The sequence below is a fragment of the Neodiprion fabricii genome, chromosome 5, assembly GCF_021155785.1.
Source record: "Neodiprion fabricii isolate iyNeoFabr1 chromosome 5, iyNeoFabr1.1, whole genome shotgun sequence".
NCBI lineage: Eukaryota > Metazoa > Arthropoda > Insecta > Hymenoptera > Diprionidae > Neodiprion > Neodiprion fabricii.
This window is the reverse complement of record NC_060243.1, coordinates 30,295,729-30,314,492: the sequence shown is the minus strand read 5'-3', so window position 1 is coordinate 30,314,492 and position 18,764 is coordinate 30,295,729. Positions and strand designations below refer to the sequence as shown.

Sequence of the window (18,764 nt, the reverse complement as noted above, 5' to 3'; positions counted from 1 at the left end):
GGCGCAAACTTCACACTAGTCCCAATCGCCAACTTTTGGCACGAGCCACACACGATAGTTTTTTTAACAAGATGAATAAGTCAATGAAAAGTGGTGGGGCTTTGCGTGGCAATTTTTCGGGACGCGAGTGGCCAATTTATTCTTCCTAGGGACGAAAGTAACCTCCCAAGGGACGAAAGTGATGCAGTCGTGGACTGCGCATGCGCAAACCTATCCTTACAACAGTGAGATGAAATTAGTCACTTTCGTCCCGCTACACTGCTACGCAAAGCCCCACTTTTCATGCACGTGTGATAAAAATGAAGTTTTTCGCAATTATATTCAAATGGTAATTATTTTTTGCGTATTTTCCAAATATCAATATCCACGTATCTAAAACGCAAAACAGGCTTAACCGCCTTATTTTATACCCAATTCTCAACAAAAACATTCCAACACTTTTTTATTTCACGCAGAAATGAAGAAATGGCATGAATTCTACGAATTTACTATTACGATTTCGTAAAATCTGTGTCATTTTTTTATTTCGGCACAAAATGAAAATGTATTGGAGTGTTTTTGTTCACAATTGTATACAGAATGGAGCTGTTAAGTCTTTTTTTGCGTTTGATATACGTGGACTTCGATGTTTGGAGATATACACGTCAATGTCGAAATCGACCAGAGAACTCCGTTAAGCCTAATTCCCGATTATAAGAAAGTAGACGCGTGATGATTAACCCTTCGTCCCCACTGTTATTTTTTGATACACGGTTTCCACTGTGGACACTCTGGCGATCGGATATTATTTTACAGGGAAATCTCCGTCAAAAAATTGCGAAAAAATTCTTGAATACAGAAAAATATATGTATTTCATACCCCAATATGTTTTGGATCGAAATCTTTACTGACTGTTTGAAATAAAATCTTACATTTAGCTACAATGAGAGCTTTGCAATATCCGCCTAGTACTAAAGTGTACACAGTGGAGACGAAGGGTTAGCCATCGTTTTTGCGGTACGAGCTTAGTGTAAATTTCTGTATTACAAATTGACCGACAGAAGAAATGCACATTGTGTACAGAGGATTACTTATGCATAAAGCTATGACAGCAAAATTGTTGTGACAAGCCAGGCTTCGGACTGACTGGCTGTGCACTTGTTGCAACATACACAATGAGTGGCGTTCAATCGAGCCGTTGTACAGCTTCGCCGGCACGCACGTGCTTCTATAATATACCCTACTTAAGAATTTTCGTAATTCTACAGCGGTTGACAAATTCATATACAGTGTCCATAAACGGCGACGAAACGCAAACAGACCAGTTTGTCATTGTGGTATGGGCAGTTTTTAGATGTGACCTTCGCAAAACTTTGCCGTACGCAGGTATCGTTGTACCTACACGCCTGTACGTGTATCTTACCTGCGGCTTAAAAGACTAAAAACGCTCATTTATCAGCCACAAACATGTCCGAAATAATATTATGATCGTGGTACATTTTACGTACATGTCTGTAATTATATACATACATACTCGCTTTATGCATACGTCGAGGTGACAAGTCACAAGATGAAGACACGTGTATACATTTACAACGTCATATACGTACATATACTTGCATATCTATAAGGTTGACAAGGGAAGAAACAAAGAAAAAAGTATGTAGCAGGGTAATAAGCTGAATTATATTGAAATAAATTTTCCCTCTTATCAAATGAATAATTATCATGTTTTTTTCTCGCCACAAAGGAAAGCGGAACTTGTAAAAGCAGAGATCGGGTTTTATCCCGACTTATGACGTGGCGCAGGATGATCGATAACAAATTCTCGCTTATCCTCACACATGCCTGTATGCAAATACGATGTTGAATTCCTGTGTCGAAAGCACGAAGCTTAGGCGTACATAATGCCAACAAACTTTGTTTCGTTATACGCTCGGATGTCGTATACGTGGTTGCTTATTAATAACTTGGGCACATATAGAGGATATAGCGTTTCGTGCTCTGCGGGGTGTCACACGCCAAAGCATCCACTCTCCGTCAATTCTCTTCTCTAATGAAGTATGAATCCGGGCTGAATGGGATTATTTAAAATAAAAAAATTCCTTTCGCTAATGTATTCAGGCCTATGAAGTGTTTGAATATCATAATAAAACCATCGATTGTTTCACGCGTCAGATTACCACCCTGGCAATACGAATACTGCATAATTCCGATGACTTTTCTATTTCTCTCTCTAATTCTTATTTTGATGTGACGCCGAAGGTGGTTGACTAAGCTATTAGCCTCTTTCCAGGGACGAATCAGCCCCATTGCGCCCCACGGTCAAATGTTTTTTATTCGTACTAATTAATGGCTCGAAATACGCGGGAACTTGAGTAAATAATGTAAAAACAGTGTGCAAATTTTGAAATACGAAATAAAAGGTGTGGTCAATGAAAACAAATTTCATTTCTGTATTTTTAACATGGGCTTATCATGTTCCGCAGCATGTAAGCTTATTCAGAATCTTTGAAACAATTACTTCTAGTGCAAAACAGACTTGTGTAAGTTTACTAAAGGCACTGGACCCACTTAATTGTTTACACAACTCTCGAAGTGGCAGTGAGTGAAAAATAGGGAAGTTATTCGCGTCACGCAATATATGCTCTTATCATGCTGGAGCGTTTAGCTAATAACTCTCGAATAGTGTTTGGATGGAATATCTCCGCACACGAATTGCTTGATTTTCTATACAATTTTAAAAACAACAGGTAATTGCTATTCCAGCGTTGGTTCAGATACTGTCGCCAATAGGTTTTAGAGTGTGAATATGAGTGGGCCATTTTTTTAATTAGGTATGCGAACTTTTCTAGATATTTTTGCATGGATACCAGAACTGAGTAATTCGACATAACACTCAGTATCCGTCTAAGTCTTGAGGATGTTTTTTACTCTGAGCATTACACTCAACCGTGTAATTTGTTACGTATTCGATCTTTCTCTCGGATCATTAAGGTGTATCATTATGCTTCATAACTCGCGCATGAAAAGGCGAAAATTATTTTTTGGATACAGAGATCTGATCTTTTATTATTATTATTTTTTTTTTCGTCCTTAGCTCGCCTCCGTGTCAGTGATTACATTGTCATTAGCAGTCTTGGCGTGATCCCGACGAAATTATGTGGCTAGTAAGGACAGGTTCTTTGTCGCGTATATTAGCACTAGCCTTGCAGCAGTCCAGTTTCATTTTTCAACAATTTATATTTGTCTCCTTAAATCCATCGTACGCCAACACTGCGAAATGGTAACATCTGCATTCTGGATCATTCCGCGATCGATTGGATAAGACGAATGTTTACATAATATAATTATGGAATAAACGGACTTGATACACTTATTTATCATCGCGTATAGCTGAGTAAACGTTTGTCGTCATGTTGCATAACAATCTTGATTTTCTATTTACTTTCGGTACTTATCATCTTTTTCCTCGCACCGTGACACGGTTATCTTTTTGCGGAGAACGAACCCTGCGGTACGTATTATTTGCACTTGTTATACAGTTTTTTTTCTTTGTCATTGAACGCAGATAATCGAGTTTCTATACGCATTATAGTTAGAGGTCAGCCTGTACAGGCTCGGGCTTAGTTCCAGCGACATCAATTCAGTTTGTAACTAGCAAAAACTGACCACTATATGATTTCACACAAATCGTGACTTTTACATCACTTTGTGTACGCAAACGGACGGACGAAACAAAAAGGTGGCAAAAATCTTATCGAGAAGAAATAAAATTAATTTCAGATTTAGTATATACATGATTTTACCAAAATAACACTTTCTTCAGCTTCACGTCTATCTGATTATTTTTTTGCAAAAATTGTTATAACTGCAGTATTAAAATATTAGAATTCGAATTTTCATATGATTTGAATTAATATGTGGCGATGCGGCCCGCCACCTATCGTCCTTCGCATCAACATTATAAAAACGGTTATAGAATGGTTAGTCGCAGGCAGCCGTAGTCGTGTAAACGTAAAATGCGTTAGAATTAGAATCAACACGTTACCACATCTGCAACGTTCATCTCGTAACCGTTTACGCAATGTATGAACTTAAAATAAATGATATTACGACGTTATCCCAGAAACCGAACGCCTTCTATCGTCTAACTATACAGTTATACTGCCCGTGTACGAAAAACGATTCAAGCTAGCGCTCTATCGCATTTCCGACCAATGGCCATAGAAGACGCAATGGCTGCCGTCTTCTTCCACTGTCAAGTCTACATCTTGTCAGTTCTTGTTAAAGTCGTCCAAATCAAACATTGGTTGTTTTGTGTGTGAGATGTTAAATGTGTAGAGTGCCGCGGCTCTCGTCGTTTGTACTAAAACTTGGAGCGAAATTAATCAGCACATCGGTATAACTTCCGGGGATCGAGCTTCTCCGTTATAAATCGAACGAACGGCATACTTGGCGAAACCAGGTTATGTGAAGCTTGTGTTGATTCCACAGTGGCGAGATATTTTCAACGTCGTAACAACACCGTTCGTGAAAGGTAAGTTTAACGTTATGGTAATTCATTTCACCTCACTAATAACTGCAGTCTAGAGTTCGCATTTGGATTGACCAATCGATTAATCAATTTTCATATTATTTTCACGCTTATGTCACACGGCCTTCTTCTTTCCCACTCGTTATTTAGAATAAAGGAAAGTAATGTGATTGTTATTCTTGTTCAGATGTCGAACAGAAACGACGGCAGAGGGGATCCTGGCCCAATACCGCAAAGGTGGCTGCACTGTCCTAGAAAGGCGGTTAAACTGATACAGAACAAGTTTCTGGCCTTCAAAACGCCGCTTTCGAGTCATTTCGACGAGCAGGTGCCGGAAGAAAGTCGATTCTCCATAGACATGTTATTCGCTTCGCTTAGGAGTCAGAAAATAAAGCTCGGCTTGTGGATAGACCTGACTAACACTTCAAGATTTTATGACAAACGTGAAGTCGAGGCAAACGGATGTAGTTACTTGAAGCTTCCGTGCAGGGGTCACGGCGAGACGCCATCCGAGGAGCAATCACAAACCTTTGCTCGGGTCTGCAAGAACTTTATTGCCCATAACCCGCTCGAGATTGTTGGTGTTCATTGCACGCACGGATTCAACAGAACCGGGTTTCTCATCATAAGCTATCTTGTGGAGAATGATGGTACAAGCGTTGATGCTGGCCTCGCAGAATTTGCTACTGCCCGACCTCCTGGTATATACAAAGGTGATTACATCAGAGAGCTTTTTCGGAGGTACGACGACATAGAGGACGCTCCTTCACCTCCCGCTCGCCCTACATGGTGCCTGGAGTACGATGACAGCGACGGAGAAGACAGAGACGAGGGCTCAAGTGCTGATTCTAATGCAAACAGCAAAGGGTTAGGAAGAAAACGGAAACGAGAGCACAAGCACAAAGATCCCACCTTCATGGCAGGGGTTCCAGGCGTTAAGCCACTTGCCGAGCAGCCAAAGTTGTCAAAAATTCAGCAGAAAGTTCAGGAGATGTGTGGCTGGGAAACGTCAGGCTTCCCTGGGTCTCAGCCCGTCTCTATGGACACTGAGAACATCAAATTGCTCCACGAAAAACCGTACAGAGTATCTTGGAAGGCTGATGGCACCAGGTTAGACAGTTATTCCTGTCTTTTGCCACTTTGCATTACATTATCGTTGTATATTTATGCAGGTACATGATGCTAATACAAAGCAATGGCGAGGTATTCTTCATCGACAGAGATAACTCCGTCTTTCAAGTTGACGGACTTACTTTTCCACACCACAGAGCCAATAACAGACTTCTCAGAGATACTCTTTTAGACGGAGTGAGTAACAAATGACTTCTTTCACCTTGGTCGAAATAAACTTTTATTTATTTATTTATTCATATTAAACGGAATAAATCCCTTACTGCAAAGTATACAACAATGCTTGGCCTTAGTAGAGCCAACAAATGCCGTAGTCTAGCTACAGATGTAACATGAATGAACATTAACAAACATCAGAGAAGGAACAAACAAAAATGAAAAAAACTTCATATTCATATTTTATTACATTTCTTGAGATCCTATTGATACATTAAAAATTACTATTGTAAGGATCAAATCATTCATTGCGGTCATTGCAAAGTAGACAGTCTATCCATTGGGAGATGTAAAACTAAAATTCGCTCTAATGAGAAAATAGTAATCGCTGTGACGTAGTTGTAAAAATTGTGAAATGTTTCGTCCTCAACTCTTTGCCAACCATCGAGTAGCTTGAAATTTAATTTGCGTATCATTGCAGGAAATGGTGATCGACAGAGTCAACGGCAAGGAGTATCCGAGGTATCTTGCCTACGACGTCGTTACTTACGACAATACAGACGTCAGCAAGTTATCCTTTTATCCAGATCGTTATAACATCATAGAAAAGGAAATAATGGCTGGACGATATAAGGCACTGACAGAGGGAAGACTACGTAGAGACCATGAACCATTTTCCGTCAGGCTAAAGCAGTTTTGGGACGTGACACAGGCACCGAGTTTGTTGAGCGAGAAGTTTGCGAAGCAACTGGGACACGAACCAGATGGACTTATATTTCAGCCAGCTAAGGAGCCCTACGTTCCTGGACAAAGTCGGGAGGTTCTTAAGTGGAAGCCGTTGTCAATGAATTCTGTGGACTTCAAATTGAAAATTACCACCGAATCGGGAGAAGGAATTCTGCCGAGAAAAGTAGGCCAGCTTTTCGTCGGCGGGACAGACGTACCCTTCGCACTTATGAAAGTTACTAAGTTAACTAAAGAGATGAATAACAAGATCATAGAGTGCAATTTTGAAAATGGGCAATGGGTATTCATGAGGGAGAGAACTGACAAGTCGTTTCCCAACTCGTACAAGACTGCTCAAGCCGTGTGTCAGAGCATTCAAAATCCCGTTACGACCGAACGGTTATTCGACTTCATAAAGAGGCATAGGTTCCCTCAGGATGACGCAGATCTAATGCCTCCGCCGAACAGGAAACACAGATGACAAAATAACTAGGCACATTTAATGCGTTATTCAAATTTGTTATCTTGTCAACACGAGCGGGGAGAGGCGTAGTTTTTGGTTTGTTTTTTTTTTTCATCTCGATTTGTTTCAACTGTGGTTTTTCGTTAGCCAAAAACTGTGCAATTTTTCCTGCCAATTTTAATCGAACTTCATATTTGGCACGTTCACTTCCTGCTACCATTAGTTAGCTAATACAAATAGACAGATGAGTAAAGGGTCAACTTGGCGAAAAAATTACATCTAAAATTCAGTCTATCTGAATTCTTAGGAATCTGGCTACTGTTAGTGCACACTGCCATATTACCTTCGGCTCTCATCAGTGGTTTTATGAGTTCACTTAATCGGCCTAAGGTTACATGGCAGAAACATATCAAAAAAATGCTTGGCCCTGGAACTGATTATGCTATCTGTATTATTCGCTACCTACATGAATGTAAAGGATTTAGTAAATATTTTTACGCGATCAAACACCGATATATTAGTGATCGTAAATTGCAAGATTTCGTTAACTTAAGATTATATAACACGTCTCAATAGCACGACTGAACGAAATGATGTATTTTTTTTCCCCGACCTCTACATTGTTTTACAGATATTTTAGAATATCATGCAACTGAAATTTGTAACAAATAAGATATTCAGAATTGTACCAAATAAATTTATTGGTAGAGTAATATAAACCTTAACGCATGGTTTTTTTCAATCTTTTTTTTCCAACACTTATAGGTATTTAAAATAATTAGTTAAATTTATATTGCAGGTACTTTGGTTTTTAGTTAAATCAAACGACAATTTTGAATCTTTTATTGTACCAATTATACTCAATTTAGAATACAAATTGTTATCGTATTTTGAGATACCCTTGTGTATGTCTTGTGTAATGTCTCCATTGCATTATGTTTTCTATTCTGAGCATAACAAAATAGACATGAAGTAAAGTAAATTGAGAATGGAATTCGGAATTTCCCTCTTCAATGTTTGCGGTTGAATATTTCACCAATTTAAATATCGTCTCGTAAATACAAGATGATGCCAGTTAAGAATAGTGATTACATTACACATGTTATTCTGTCCAAGCGGCGTATGTATTATATTATAATCTAAAATATAAATAGACTAATCATTTATGTACTCAAGGGATTTATTATTTTTTCATCCTATTGAAATCAGTAGGCGATTGTTGTTTTGTTCATTAACAACTACAATATATACATTGATACGTACTTGGCCTCAAATTTTTTCATCCTTTCCCTACTAATTACCAATTTTGTTTAAACTATTATTACCTTTGCCAAACTCCTCTACGTTTTTTTACTTCCTCCATCAGTTTACCGCCGTTAAAAATAAACCATCGCTATTCATCCAATTGGATGAACTACTGTAACATTGAATTAACACAACGAATGAGAACAACGTTATGTAAGTTGGAAGAAAAAAATCACTGCTAATTCAACTTCGATCTTAATTTTACAGACAGAACGGTGATGATATGGTGCACAAAGGATTTGTCATCAAAGGATAGAAAATCGTTGCGTGTCAACATCGAGTACGATCATGCGTCTCTGTTGCGCTGGTCACCAGACAGCAAGGCTTTCATGATACACAAGGCTATCGCAAACACCGTAGAAGTATACAAAGTCACGAGAAAGCCTGACGGTTTCCCAGCATCAGTTACAAAGGCGATTGAATTTCCAAAGGTAAGAAAAATTCATAGCCTTCATAAAGTAAAGTCTGTTTTGAGAAATATCTTGCTTATATTGTTCTAAATATATGCATTGGTTCTAATAAATCTCTTGTAAATATTTGTTTTAGCAACATAACGACGATGTTGTTGGTATGGACATAGCATGTAACGGGCGTTACATTATGACCTGCAGCAATACGACGCAGCTACTCGTCTGGGACTTGAAAGGACAGCTGCTATCAACGATCGATACTTATCTGATGACAACGCATCGGGCTCGAATATCTCCGTGTGGTCGTTTTATTGTTGCATCAGGTACTACTGTTGTTCCAAAATACTGTGTGGTCAGACTATTTCTTTTCCATTTATGCGACTATGTCTCATTAGGAGATTTTTTCTTCAACTGAGAGATTTTAGCGATATAAACATTTTATTTTCTACCGTTTAAACAGTATGGAGCAGGTACCATGGATTCAAATACCATGATTTAACGTTCTTGTAGGTTTTGCGCCGGACCTAAAAGTATGGGAAGTGGAATTCACGAAGGCAGGAGACTTCAAGCAAGTATCGAGAGCCTTTGAACTCAGCGGTCACAACTCCGGTGTTTATGATTTTGGATTCAGTGCAGACACCAGTCACATTGCAAGCGTTTCTAAGGACGGAACATTCAACCTTTACGATACAAAAAGTGAGGCTCGATCATCTACTTTTTTCTTGATTCAGGACTTAGTCTTGATGTTCCAATCAATTCCTACACGAGCATTGATGATTCGAAACAAAAGCACCTCAATTCTAGCCCTGGGAAATTTTTTATCAGTACTATAACAACGATACCCGGTTATTACACAGTTGAATACAAGAAAGGAGAGACTCCGCGTCTCCTGTTAACTGGATCATGGGCTGGAGGTTCTAATGCTCGACTCGCACTGTCTCCAAACGCCGAAGTCATTGTTATCGCACATGGCACATCATTGTCGTTCTTTTCTGCTTTGACCGGTGAATTGGATCTTACGATCACGGACGTTTTCAACGGTGAGTCGTAGTGATTTGGCATTGAATAATTTAAGAATTAGTGTACAGAAAATTCGTTGGTTTCATTTTTATACACCGTTCTTGAATCTTTCGTTGTTTCTCTGTTACCAGCTGCGCTAATGCGATAAAAATTTCGAAGTAATAACACTGATCTGAATTTCATTTCAGGACCCGCAACTGGCCTCCTCTTCGACGCTCTTGGGGAGCATGTTTTGGTATCTGGAGATAAGCATATAAAAATATTCCACAATGTTACTGGCTACAAGACGGCGATTGCATCCGCCCGCGAGAAGCTCAAGCAAAAAATTTCGTCAGCCACAAAAGAACGTCTGGAAAAAACTATTGCCGACAGTCAGAAATTTCTTGAAAACATAGCGCAACGCTAAATAAATCTGGTAATAAGTTCCTTGCCATCAGATAAGTTTCTGGGTATTTGATCGGCGATTGACATTGTTTTCTTATATGAAGCTCTTCATTGCTTGAACACTACTTGCATGAAATTCGACAAATATTTTACTGCAGAATTTTTTCACACTATTATCCCGAGGGTTTGTAATTGATCGTGGAGTAAAACGAAGAAAATAGAGCGTTCTCATCAATCCTACATTCCATATAAAGTCCAAGGGAACGTTAATACATATTCATTTACTTTTTGTACTCCCTTATCTGCTTCTATATCAAAAATCACTTATCAGTCTCACATCAATATTCAAGAAAGTGATACGAAATGTATCCAAACCTATATTGTATACTAGACATTTTGTATGTAAAATAAGTGTTTTTCATGTTGATACAATAAAATAATAAAAATTATCGCCATTCTATTATTTGGCTGGATTGCTCGGTACGGGATTGAATCGAACAATTGCTCATTAAAAATTGATACTCCATGGCTGACTCGATTAGACATGAAACCTTTGACACGTTGTCAATTTTGATCTTAGACATAAGCACTTTAACTGATCTTACCAATAGCTGTAAGCGTTTGCTTGAGAATGGAGAATTAATCGCTGTACTTTGTGAACATGACCAAGTTTCAGGATTTCGAATTCCTGACAAAGCAGAGCTCGAACAATTTGGCTGACATACCAGATAACGAAGACCTGAGTACGTAAATAAATCACAGAGGTCTGATCGCGGCATAATTACAACTTCTGAAACAGTGTAAAACTTCGCCATTTCAGTCGTCAAATATCTTTTGCTCCGTTATAATCAAGGGAAACTCTACACTTGGGTTGGACCGGTACTATTGGCGTTGAATCCTCGTCAGCCCAATTCAGATCTGTACGATTGTTGTCGTCAGGATCGCTTTATAAACCCTTTGAACAATGCACGGCCAGAGCTACTAGAACCGCATGTATTCGCAGTGGCAGCAAAAGCTCGTTACAGACTTGCTTGTGGTCTGGGCAAAGTGCACCAAGTGATCGTAATCAGCGGAGACAGTGGATCAGGAAAAACTTTTTCAGCATGCAAGATTTTGAACTTTCTAGCAGCAACTGATCTAAGCAGTTGCGATGGAATGGAATCAACTATTTCAAAAATTGGCAAAGCCTGCTCGGTTGTATCCTCATTCAGCACTGCTAGCACCGAACGAAATCAACACAGCTCTAGGCACGGACAACTCGTCCAGTTACAGTATGTGAACGGATCCATACACGGGGCTGTGATAAACTCCTTTCTCCTTGAACAGAGCAGAGTCACTGGGGCCTGTAATAACTTTCACATTTTTGGTCAGGTCTGCTGTTGGATTAATCAATTTAATGAGTTGTTCCAATTTTGTGGAAACATTTACTTGTAAAGAATTTGAACGAACAATTTAAGAGTTTGAATATTAGGTTTGGACAATATTCTCACAATTCTAGATGTTGGCTGGTTTATCCGATTCGGAATTGGGTACTTTGAAATTATCTAGAACCATTCTTTACGAGATTATCGCAAACGACAGTCACAGTATTTTGAATGAGGCTTATGTCAAAGGGTTCAAGGAGACTGTCGAAGCAATGAATTACCTACGGATTGGGGAGAACCAAAGGAATGATATATTCAAAGTTATCGCGCTCCTCCTCCACTTGCGAAACATACAATTCCACGAACGACTATCAGTTGGTTGTGATGTCGACGTGCAGAAAAAAGGTTCTCTTTCATAATCACGTTTTCACTATCTACCTCTCTCTGTTTATAGATTTTTTTATTCAAAGATCACTTGACAAAGGACTTCCTCGACTTGAGTAAAATTTCCCCCAGAATCATCAGACGCTCTTGAAGGCGCCTGCCACTTGCTTAGACTGCCGATTCCTGATCTGATCAAACTACTAACTACAAGTATGATCACACCTCGGAGCAGGCTACAAAGGCATTCGACATATTACTGCACCATAACTAGCGTCGAGGGGTGTAACACCAGATTACACAGTATAGTCAGATATTTGTATTTTCAACTGTTTTATTGGCTGATAAATCGTTTGAATGAAATATTAACGTCTCCGAAGGAGAAGCCAAAATTATTAGGTAATGCAATTTCGATCCTTGAGACTTTTCAATTTCAACCAGTAAGGAAAGTTTAACGTCACATGAAAGCATCTCATTTGTTCTAGGTGTACTAGATATTTTTGGATTCGAATTCTTCTCTGTGAATAGTATTGAACAATTAAGCATTAATTATGCGAATGAAAAACTGCAGCTATATTTTGTCGAGAAATATTTAGAAGCCAGTAGGTCAGAGCTGGAGAGTGAAGGACTGAGTTTATCGCCACCTCCATCCACAGCCACAAACCACCAGGAACGTCTTGCTGCAATTGAGAATTGCTTATTTCCAGTATTAGACGATGTAATACATCATACAAAAATGGTGGTGAAAGTTTAATGTCCTCTCTTCACAAGCCTGATACAAGTGATGATATTTTAGGCTTGTTTGATCGCCAGAATACAGAAGTATTCAAGTTTTGATCAGCTTGCGCTTCCGACTAGTTACGCCAGTACAAATTTCATACATGACAAAGGTGAAACATTTGCGATCCGCCACTATTCACATATTGTAGAATACAGCACAGTTGACATACTTCGTAAAAATACGGACAAGGTATTTCATGAACGAATTAAAGGTCGTCTGAATGATATAAATGTGAGTTGACAATGTCGTAGGTCCCTGCCGAGCTGGTATCCACGCTCAGCCTTTGTCAGAATAAATTTATTCTGCTCTTATTAAACAAAGAAAATACGAATAAACAATTCCACCTTCATCAAGAGCCAGAATTTGATAGAAAAAAGAAAAATACGACCTTGGGAAAATTCAGACATAGTATGGATGCACTGATGAAAGAACTCGACAAATACGATTTACATTATATTCGCTGCATCAAACCTGCTAACCAGTAAATAATTGTTAATTCTTTCGTTATTATTTTCATTATTCATCCACACTTTTTTTATCAGTATCGACGAGGGTGAAATGATGAAGGATTTCAAACAACAATTAGCGTGTAGCGGTATAACAGATGCTTTGACACTAGCTCGATGTACGCTTCCAATTCAGCTCAAATATGAAGAGTTTATAAAAAGATATTCCAAGCAAATAACGGGTTAGTCGATGATGATGCAGACATATTAAGCTTACGCTGTGCGTACTGCATGGTAGTCAACGATTAATACATTCGATATAAGGGATTGAGTCTAAACTTCAGTAAATTTTAGCAGAAGTCGAAGATCCGATATGGATTTGTAAAAAGATTTTAAAACGAGTTTTGAATGGCGATGAATTGCAATCGTTGGTGCACTTTGGTAAACATCTGGTTTTCCTGACTGAAGCAGTATTATATAAACTGGAGTTAGTACGGGATGAATTCCGATCCCAGTGTGCTTCTAAAATACAAAGCCTTTGGCTAAAGTACAGTGAGTGAAACCTGATCTGATAATGTTTACGGTTGTGCAGATACTTATTTTTAATATTATGCATTTTCTAGAGGTGAAAAAACGATCCACTGGTCTAAAACTGTTGAGTGCATATATTGATTCAGGAACTAGCAATCCTGAACAGGTATGAAAGAGTCAAAAGCAATGACTTCAATCATTTTATAACATCCAGATTTTTCGGAACATACAGAATTATTTTTAAAGGTTCCAAACATCAATACGGAGAAAACGAACCTGATCACAGCTAGCCGAACATCCGGAATACATGATGAATTTACAGTAATGCAAAGTAAACGAGCAAGTGATTTCTCAACTTACATAAACGATGACCGTGCTTTTTTTTACCAACATAGAATACTCAGCAGAAGACGAATAGCTGATGTAAGTACTGGAATTCGTTGATCTGTATTTACCAATGGATTTGGAAACAGCAGCAGATTTTCTGATCAATTCGATACTAGTAACAATTTTTTTGAAAGTAACATATTAATTCTGCAATGAACATTGATGAGATCTTTGAACGTTCGTCCAGATTCCCGTTAGGTTTCATACAAGACTGACTTGCTTGTCAGACTCTCATCGTTTACCACATTCCGAATTACCGCGTGGGCTTCAGGACTGTCTTTGATAAATGTAACGGTACGTAATTGATTTATCAAAGTTTATTCAAAGTGTAATATTACAACAATGTTTAGTTTTAACGAATAAATACTGTAAACTCGAGTATTGAATTACTTAAATTATTGTATTTGCCAAGTCGTAAGTTCGTGGCAGAGAACTTTTTTTACTTTTAACAACAAGCAGCCTCCGTGATGCAACGAGAGCATATGTTGCTCGTGAGTCACTCCTCAAAATCTGGTAATTTGCTCGCAGACTTGCTCTCCTCAGACTATTAGGTGGAACTGGGCGACCCCCGGCAAAAGCGAACCTTGAAACGAATATCGTTAATGTGCCAAAATGAGGAATGAGATGGTGGCGTGACGAATTCAATCTCAATCGCAGGTACAATTACCTTATTTCTCGCCGAGACCCTCGAAGGGTAGAGTCGGTAAACATAGTTTGCTTATCTCCGGATATTTTCAAACCAGTCAATGGCTTGATGCCAGCATATTTGATCTTGCTTCTCACAATTATTGGCAGTGTTGCGTTAGTCTTCTTAATTGCTTTCGAGTGAGTTGAAGCAGAAATGAGGTATGGAAGTATAGAATCTCCAAAGTGTTCAATAATCATCGACAAATCTAACAGATGTCGTCCCGATTTTGAGAGGGCACAAATCGTTAGCTGCAAGCATTAGTTTCAACATAATTGCTTAGTCAAAATACCATGATTAATTTGAGGATTAAAAGTGTGAAACGTCTATACTTACAGCCAGCCTGTGCCATAAACTAGTTCCAGGCAATGCATATTCTAAAACGTTTTTGTAAAATCCTGGAACATTATTATCAGGCTGGAAGAAGTAAAGCGGCTGTACGCCTGCCATTATCTCCATGGCCATTTCTTTTTTTACATCTGGCTTCAATTTCTCATTATCTTCTCGCAGTAAAATCGTTTCCAGCATTGGCAAGAACCTAATAACAATGAGTGGATTATTTCCAAGTGATCTGAATAAGAGAACTTGACAACTGTGCGCAACCAAACTGCCTAGTGTATCATTTAGGATATAACTCAACGGACTCAGTGATCTGAAAGTAAAATACAGTTGCTCGATGTTTGTACCTATGAGCCGTTGTCGGCCATCGTAACATTAGCTTCAAAACGCATTCCTTGAACAGTAATCCCAGGTTTTGGTTCAGCATGCTTTTTCCAAATAACAATTCCAGCAACAGCTCCGTTAGACTATCAACCTGTAAAAAGTTGGGAAGTAAAGTTGATGATGTGGTAAATGTGTGTCAAATCGTCTAATCAATTCGACGTATTGACGTGTATCTTACAGTTTGTAAATCTTGTGGATAAACGGTTTCACTGTTACATGCAATGGATATTATCAGCTGACATGTTCTAGTAGACACTCTTGTGTATTGAGCACTACTTGATATTATGGAGGAACGAGCGATGGCTATCAGTCTGTCAACGACTCCCGCTCCTCCGAGATGCGCATTGGTTGAACAGTCATTCAGAAGAACCTAGAACAGAGTCTTGATTCACTTTCAAGAAGTAACAAAAAGCTCATCCACTCTCAATCTGTTTACCTGAAAGGTTTTCTGCGAGCCATTGAAAAGTGTTTTTAAAGCCCGTTTCGTGTAATTTTGGCGAGCCTCTGTTATCCGTGAGTCATTAATTTCCGTTTCTAAGATGATGAAACAAGAGAAAGAGAAGATGAAGTAAAAGCTAGTTCAATAATACACAAGTCAACCACAAAAAAAAACTAATTAAACAGATACCTTTCAACAAGGGTAAATTGGTCTGCGACAAATGTACCGAATTATTTGCATGTTCAACTAGATTAACAAAGCGTTCGTGAGGCACAAAGACCCGTGCCTCCGAGTGATACTCAGGAAGCTGTTCCGGTGCTCCCATCACAGGATCGGTGTTGTAAAGTGTGGTCAAAACGGCATTTACATCGACTGCAGTGAGACGCTTGCGCCTGCTGTGTTTCAGTCTCGTCACGCATTTCTATGCCAGCAGAATATGGTTTATTAAACTAATTGAATTATATAGATTGACACAGCTATTTAAGGTCTTTTTATCATCATTAATAATGAATAATCTTTGTTGCTTGCTCCGAAGAATCAAAGAAAAGACGAGCTGAATGGCTTATTAATTCCAGGGAAAAATGAGAACTGGTAATTAGAATAAAAACCAATGGTAAAACGATGCAATAACACTTACATGCAGAACTTCTCTCAGGCGATAAGAGGCGTCCTCGGCAAGTCTACGCAGCAGTGGGTCTGGGAGAGGATGCATACCGAGCTCCTCACCCATTGCACCCATCCATTTAGTACTAAGGACTGCGTATCTTCTGGTGCTGTTATCCGGTACAGGATTATCACCGCTGGAGTCACCATTGTTGTTGGCAAAATAATTATTGTACTCTGGAGTAGTCCGTGTCGCTAGTACCTCCTTCATATCGCACTACCAGGTCTTGGAACAACCTGAATCTGACGTGATTTCGTAAATTATTAATAATTCTGATTTCATTTTTCATCTAAATCAGGACAAGTCACAGGTGTCATCGTCGTTCGCTGCTTGACACTTTGGGTTGAACAGCTGACTGACTAACCTCACATAAATAAATTAATTGCGTTAATCTTTTGAATAAACGCATCGAATCATGGATAGTCAGGTCCTTTTGATTCTCTGCTTACGGTCGCTTCTACCCAGGTGATGTCTATTCGAATTTACATATCTTGACCGAAGGAAGTTTTGTTTTAGTTTAGGTCGAACTAGGTTAGGATCTTTATTGCTTTTAGGTTACAGTCGGCTCGAGCATTTTGAGTGATGTGACCATGGATGGTGAACTTGAACCGAAATTTCTTTGTGGCGATATCGCCACGCGATCTGAATATCGGAGTCGTATCATTGGCTTCAGATAACCAGAGCGATACGGTGCCAGCCAATTACAAGCCCCGTTCAATCTATCGCCGGAAGGTATCACTGCATAGAAATGCTGCGAATTAGCTCTGCGCTGTATAATTTGAAATCAAGATGGAAGGTGGCAGCACAATAAGATGTTCAAACTGCTATACGACACTCAGTTGATCATTTCGGCGGTGGTCGCTGGTCAGTACGAATCGTCTGGACTGTGGTGTTTATTTTTCATTGTTGTCGAACGACATGGTTATTCATAGGGATGCTTACGACGTCGGTACGAAACTCACGAGATCGGTATGCGGATAGCGCGTTCGGCCTTTGGGACGGCCCTGCGTGGGCGTGTATTTCTTATTATATGCATTTAGAATTTGTCAAAGCATAGTTAGCGATCGGTGTATTGTACACGATATTGCCAAATGCATCCTTGAGAGTTTAATCATCGATTGTTTGTCTGCAGTCAAATAAAAGTTCAACGACATTTCATTGCTACCGACTTACTTGCACAGGAGTCGCCGATTAACCGACGTCATTATTAACATTAAGTATATATGCCAATGTTTGTACCCGCCTACGACGGCGCGTCTTCTTTGAATGTTAAAATGTTTACGATATGACCTACAATAATCACTTGTTGTTGAGTCACCCAGTTTTAAAGTGTATACACGTAGTTGCGGGGTTGATCGTGTCCTCTGTACCTGGCACAAACGATATTCTTTAAGCTGTTGATAGCTCCTGTATTATACCCAACGCATATTGCAACCAGTCGTTACTTGTTACACAGCAATTATGTCTACCTAGAAAATTCTGTATACCTTTTATCGACTAATGATACAAGAGAATAATTACGGACTGGTAATACGACGATTCTATGAAAAATATTTACTGCACACTAGAATCTCAACGATTAGAAGAAAAAACTGCTCGAGCTTTTATGTTGGAAGTAGTCAATTGGTAAAAATTATCCGAGGATGATTATTTGAATGTTCGAATGACCTCGCCATCATTGCCGACGTCAAACCAAACGGAAAACTGGCCGATAGTGTTGTTGGATCGCTGGTAACTCATTTCTGCCAGTGCGGTAATCGCGAAATCAACTCACCCATCCTAATTGAACAGTTGCCAACTGATAGTTGGCAGTAGTTATTCATTCTATACAATTGAATCTCATTAGCGTTGTTATCGCAGCCTGATGTCATTTGCATCAAACGAATCATTCTTAGAAGCGTGCAGGAAAGCGGAAAGATATTTGAATTTCGATGGAAGATCCAACGCAACGTGAGTCTTCTTCGGCAGAAGAATTTACCGAATCACTCTTCAAGAGAATAGATATTTGTTTCGAATTTCAAAACCCTGTTATCCGTAGCAAATCATCATCACTCTTTTACGTGACCATACAGATATATCGAGCACGTGCCGACTGTGTATACATGTTCGTGAAATCACCGTTACGACAAGGTTGAAAGAACAATTCCCAAGCCCGATTGCAGGAGGTATACAAAAAAAAGATCCATGAATTGATCGAGATTGATTTTTCAATATTGCCTTCGCCGTATAAAATACATGCAACCTAGATAGT

General features: G+C 39.1%; 4 protein-coding genes across 6 annotated transcripts in view; 3 read left to right on the top strand and 1 right to left on the bottom strand.

Moving 5' to 3' along the window:
* The window catches only part of LOC124181935 (transducin beta-like protein 2), a 51,965-nt gene extending 41,348 nt beyond the window's left edge, over nucleotides 1-10,617 (top strand). The window contains exons 2-6 of the mRNA XM_046568663.1: nucleotides 8,506-8,729; nucleotides 8,845-9,031; nucleotides 9,219-9,404; nucleotides 9,566-9,748; nucleotides 9,917-10,617. Coding sequence (XP_046424619.1) covers nucleotides 8,506-8,729; nucleotides 8,845-9,031; nucleotides 9,219-9,404; nucleotides 9,566-9,748; nucleotides 9,917-10,134 — 998 coding nt within the window. The 3' untranslated portion in view covers nucleotides 10,135-10,617. The remainder of the gene's footprint in view (nucleotides 1-8,505; nucleotides 8,730-8,844; nucleotides 9,032-9,218; nucleotides 9,405-9,565; nucleotides 9,749-9,916) is intronic.
* Nucleotides 4,201-8,255, top strand: LOC124181934 (mRNA-capping enzyme). The gene is made up of 4 exons (XM_046568662.1): nucleotides 4,201-4,520; nucleotides 4,705-5,627; nucleotides 5,690-5,825; nucleotides 6,286-8,255. Exons 2-4 carry the CDS (start codon nucleotides 4,705-4,707, stop codon nucleotides 7,009-7,011), a joined length of 1,785 nt encoding a protein of 594 aa, XP_046424618.1. The 5' UTR covers nucleotides 4,201-4,520; the 3' UTR covers nucleotides 7,012-8,255.
* A 156-nt stretch (nucleotides 10,618-10,773) lies between the features above and the next one.
* On the top strand, nucleotides 10,774-11,895 carry LOC124182031 (unconventional myosin-XIX-like). Its single transcript, XM_046568809.1, has 3 exons — nucleotides 10,774-10,855; nucleotides 10,966-11,483; nucleotides 11,611-11,895. The coding sequence occupies exons 1-3, from the start codon at nucleotides 10,774-10,776 to the stop codon at nucleotides 11,893-11,895; spliced, it is 885 nt and encodes a 294-aa protein (XP_046424765.1).
* Nucleotides 11,896-14,140: 2,245 nt separating this feature from the next.
* On the bottom strand, nucleotides 14,141-17,108 carry LOC124182810. 3 transcript variants are annotated; one of them, XM_046570529.1, is made up of 9 exons: nucleotides 16,877-17,108; nucleotides 16,487-16,738; nucleotides 16,039-16,270; nucleotides 15,847-15,944; nucleotides 15,589-15,780; nucleotides 15,374-15,501; nucleotides 15,024-15,225; nucleotides 14,670-14,938; nucleotides 14,141-14,585 (listed from the first exon to the last, which is right to left on the bottom strand). In XM_046570529.1, the coding sequence occupies exons 2-9, from the start codon at nucleotides 16,721-16,723 to the stop codon at nucleotides 14,393-14,395; spliced, it is 1,551 nt and encodes a 516-aa protein (XP_046426485.1). In that variant the 5' UTR covers nucleotides 16,724-16,738; nucleotides 16,877-17,108; the 3' UTR covers nucleotides 14,141-14,392. The 3 variants fall into 3 exon arrangements, with proteins under 3 accessions (XP_046426485.1, XP_046426483.1, XP_046426484.1); XM_046570527.1 differs by having other exon boundaries at nucleotides 16,487-16,755; nucleotides 16,878-17,108; XM_046570528.1 differs by lacking the exon at nucleotides 16,877-17,108 and having other exon boundaries at nucleotides 16,487-16,868.
* Nucleotides 17,109-18,764: the final 1,656 nt, after the last annotated feature.

What these genes read in the sequence shown, in the direction of transcription:
- LOC124181934 (XM_046568662.1), top strand. Translation starts at nt 4,705, where the DNA reads ATGTCGAACAGAAACGACGGCAGAGGGGATCCTGGCCCAATACCGCAA. An exon ending in TGGAAGGCTGATGGCACCAG is followed by an intron (nt 5,628 to 5,689) that starts GTTAGACAGTTA and finishes ATATTTATGCAG; the next exon opens with GTACATGATGCTAATACAAA. An exon ending in GAGATACTCTTTTAGACGGA is followed by an intron (nt 5,826 to 6,285) that starts GTGAGTAACAAA and finishes GTATCATTGCAG; the next exon opens with GAAATGGTGATCGACAGAGT.
- LOC124182031 (XM_046568809.1), top strand. Translation starts at nt 10,774, where the DNA reads ATGACCAAGTTTCAGGATTTCGAATTCCTGACAAAGCAGAGCTCGAAC. An exon ending in ACCAGATAACGAAGACCTGA is followed by an intron (nt 10,856 to 10,965) that starts GTACGTAAATAA and finishes GTTATAATCAAG; the next exon opens with GGAAACTCTACACTTGGGTT. An exon ending in ACTTTCACATTTTTGGTCAG is followed by an intron (nt 11,484 to 11,610) that starts GTCTGCTGTTGG and finishes TCACAATTCTAG; the next exon opens with ATGTTGGCTGGTTTATCCGA.
- LOC124182810 (XM_046570529.1), bottom strand. Translation starts at nt 16,723, where the DNA reads ATGAAGGAGGTACTAGCGACACGGACTACTCCAGAGTACAATAATTAT. An exon ending in GCCTGAGAGAAGTTCTGCAT is followed by an intron (nt 16,271 to 16,486) that starts GTAAGTGTTATT and finishes CTGCTGGCATAG; the next exon opens with AAATGCGTGACGAGACTGAA. An exon ending in CAATTTACCCTTGTTGAAAG is followed by an intron (nt 15,945 to 16,038) that starts GTATCTGTTTAA and finishes TCATCATCTTAG; the next exon opens with AAACGGAAATTAATGACTCA.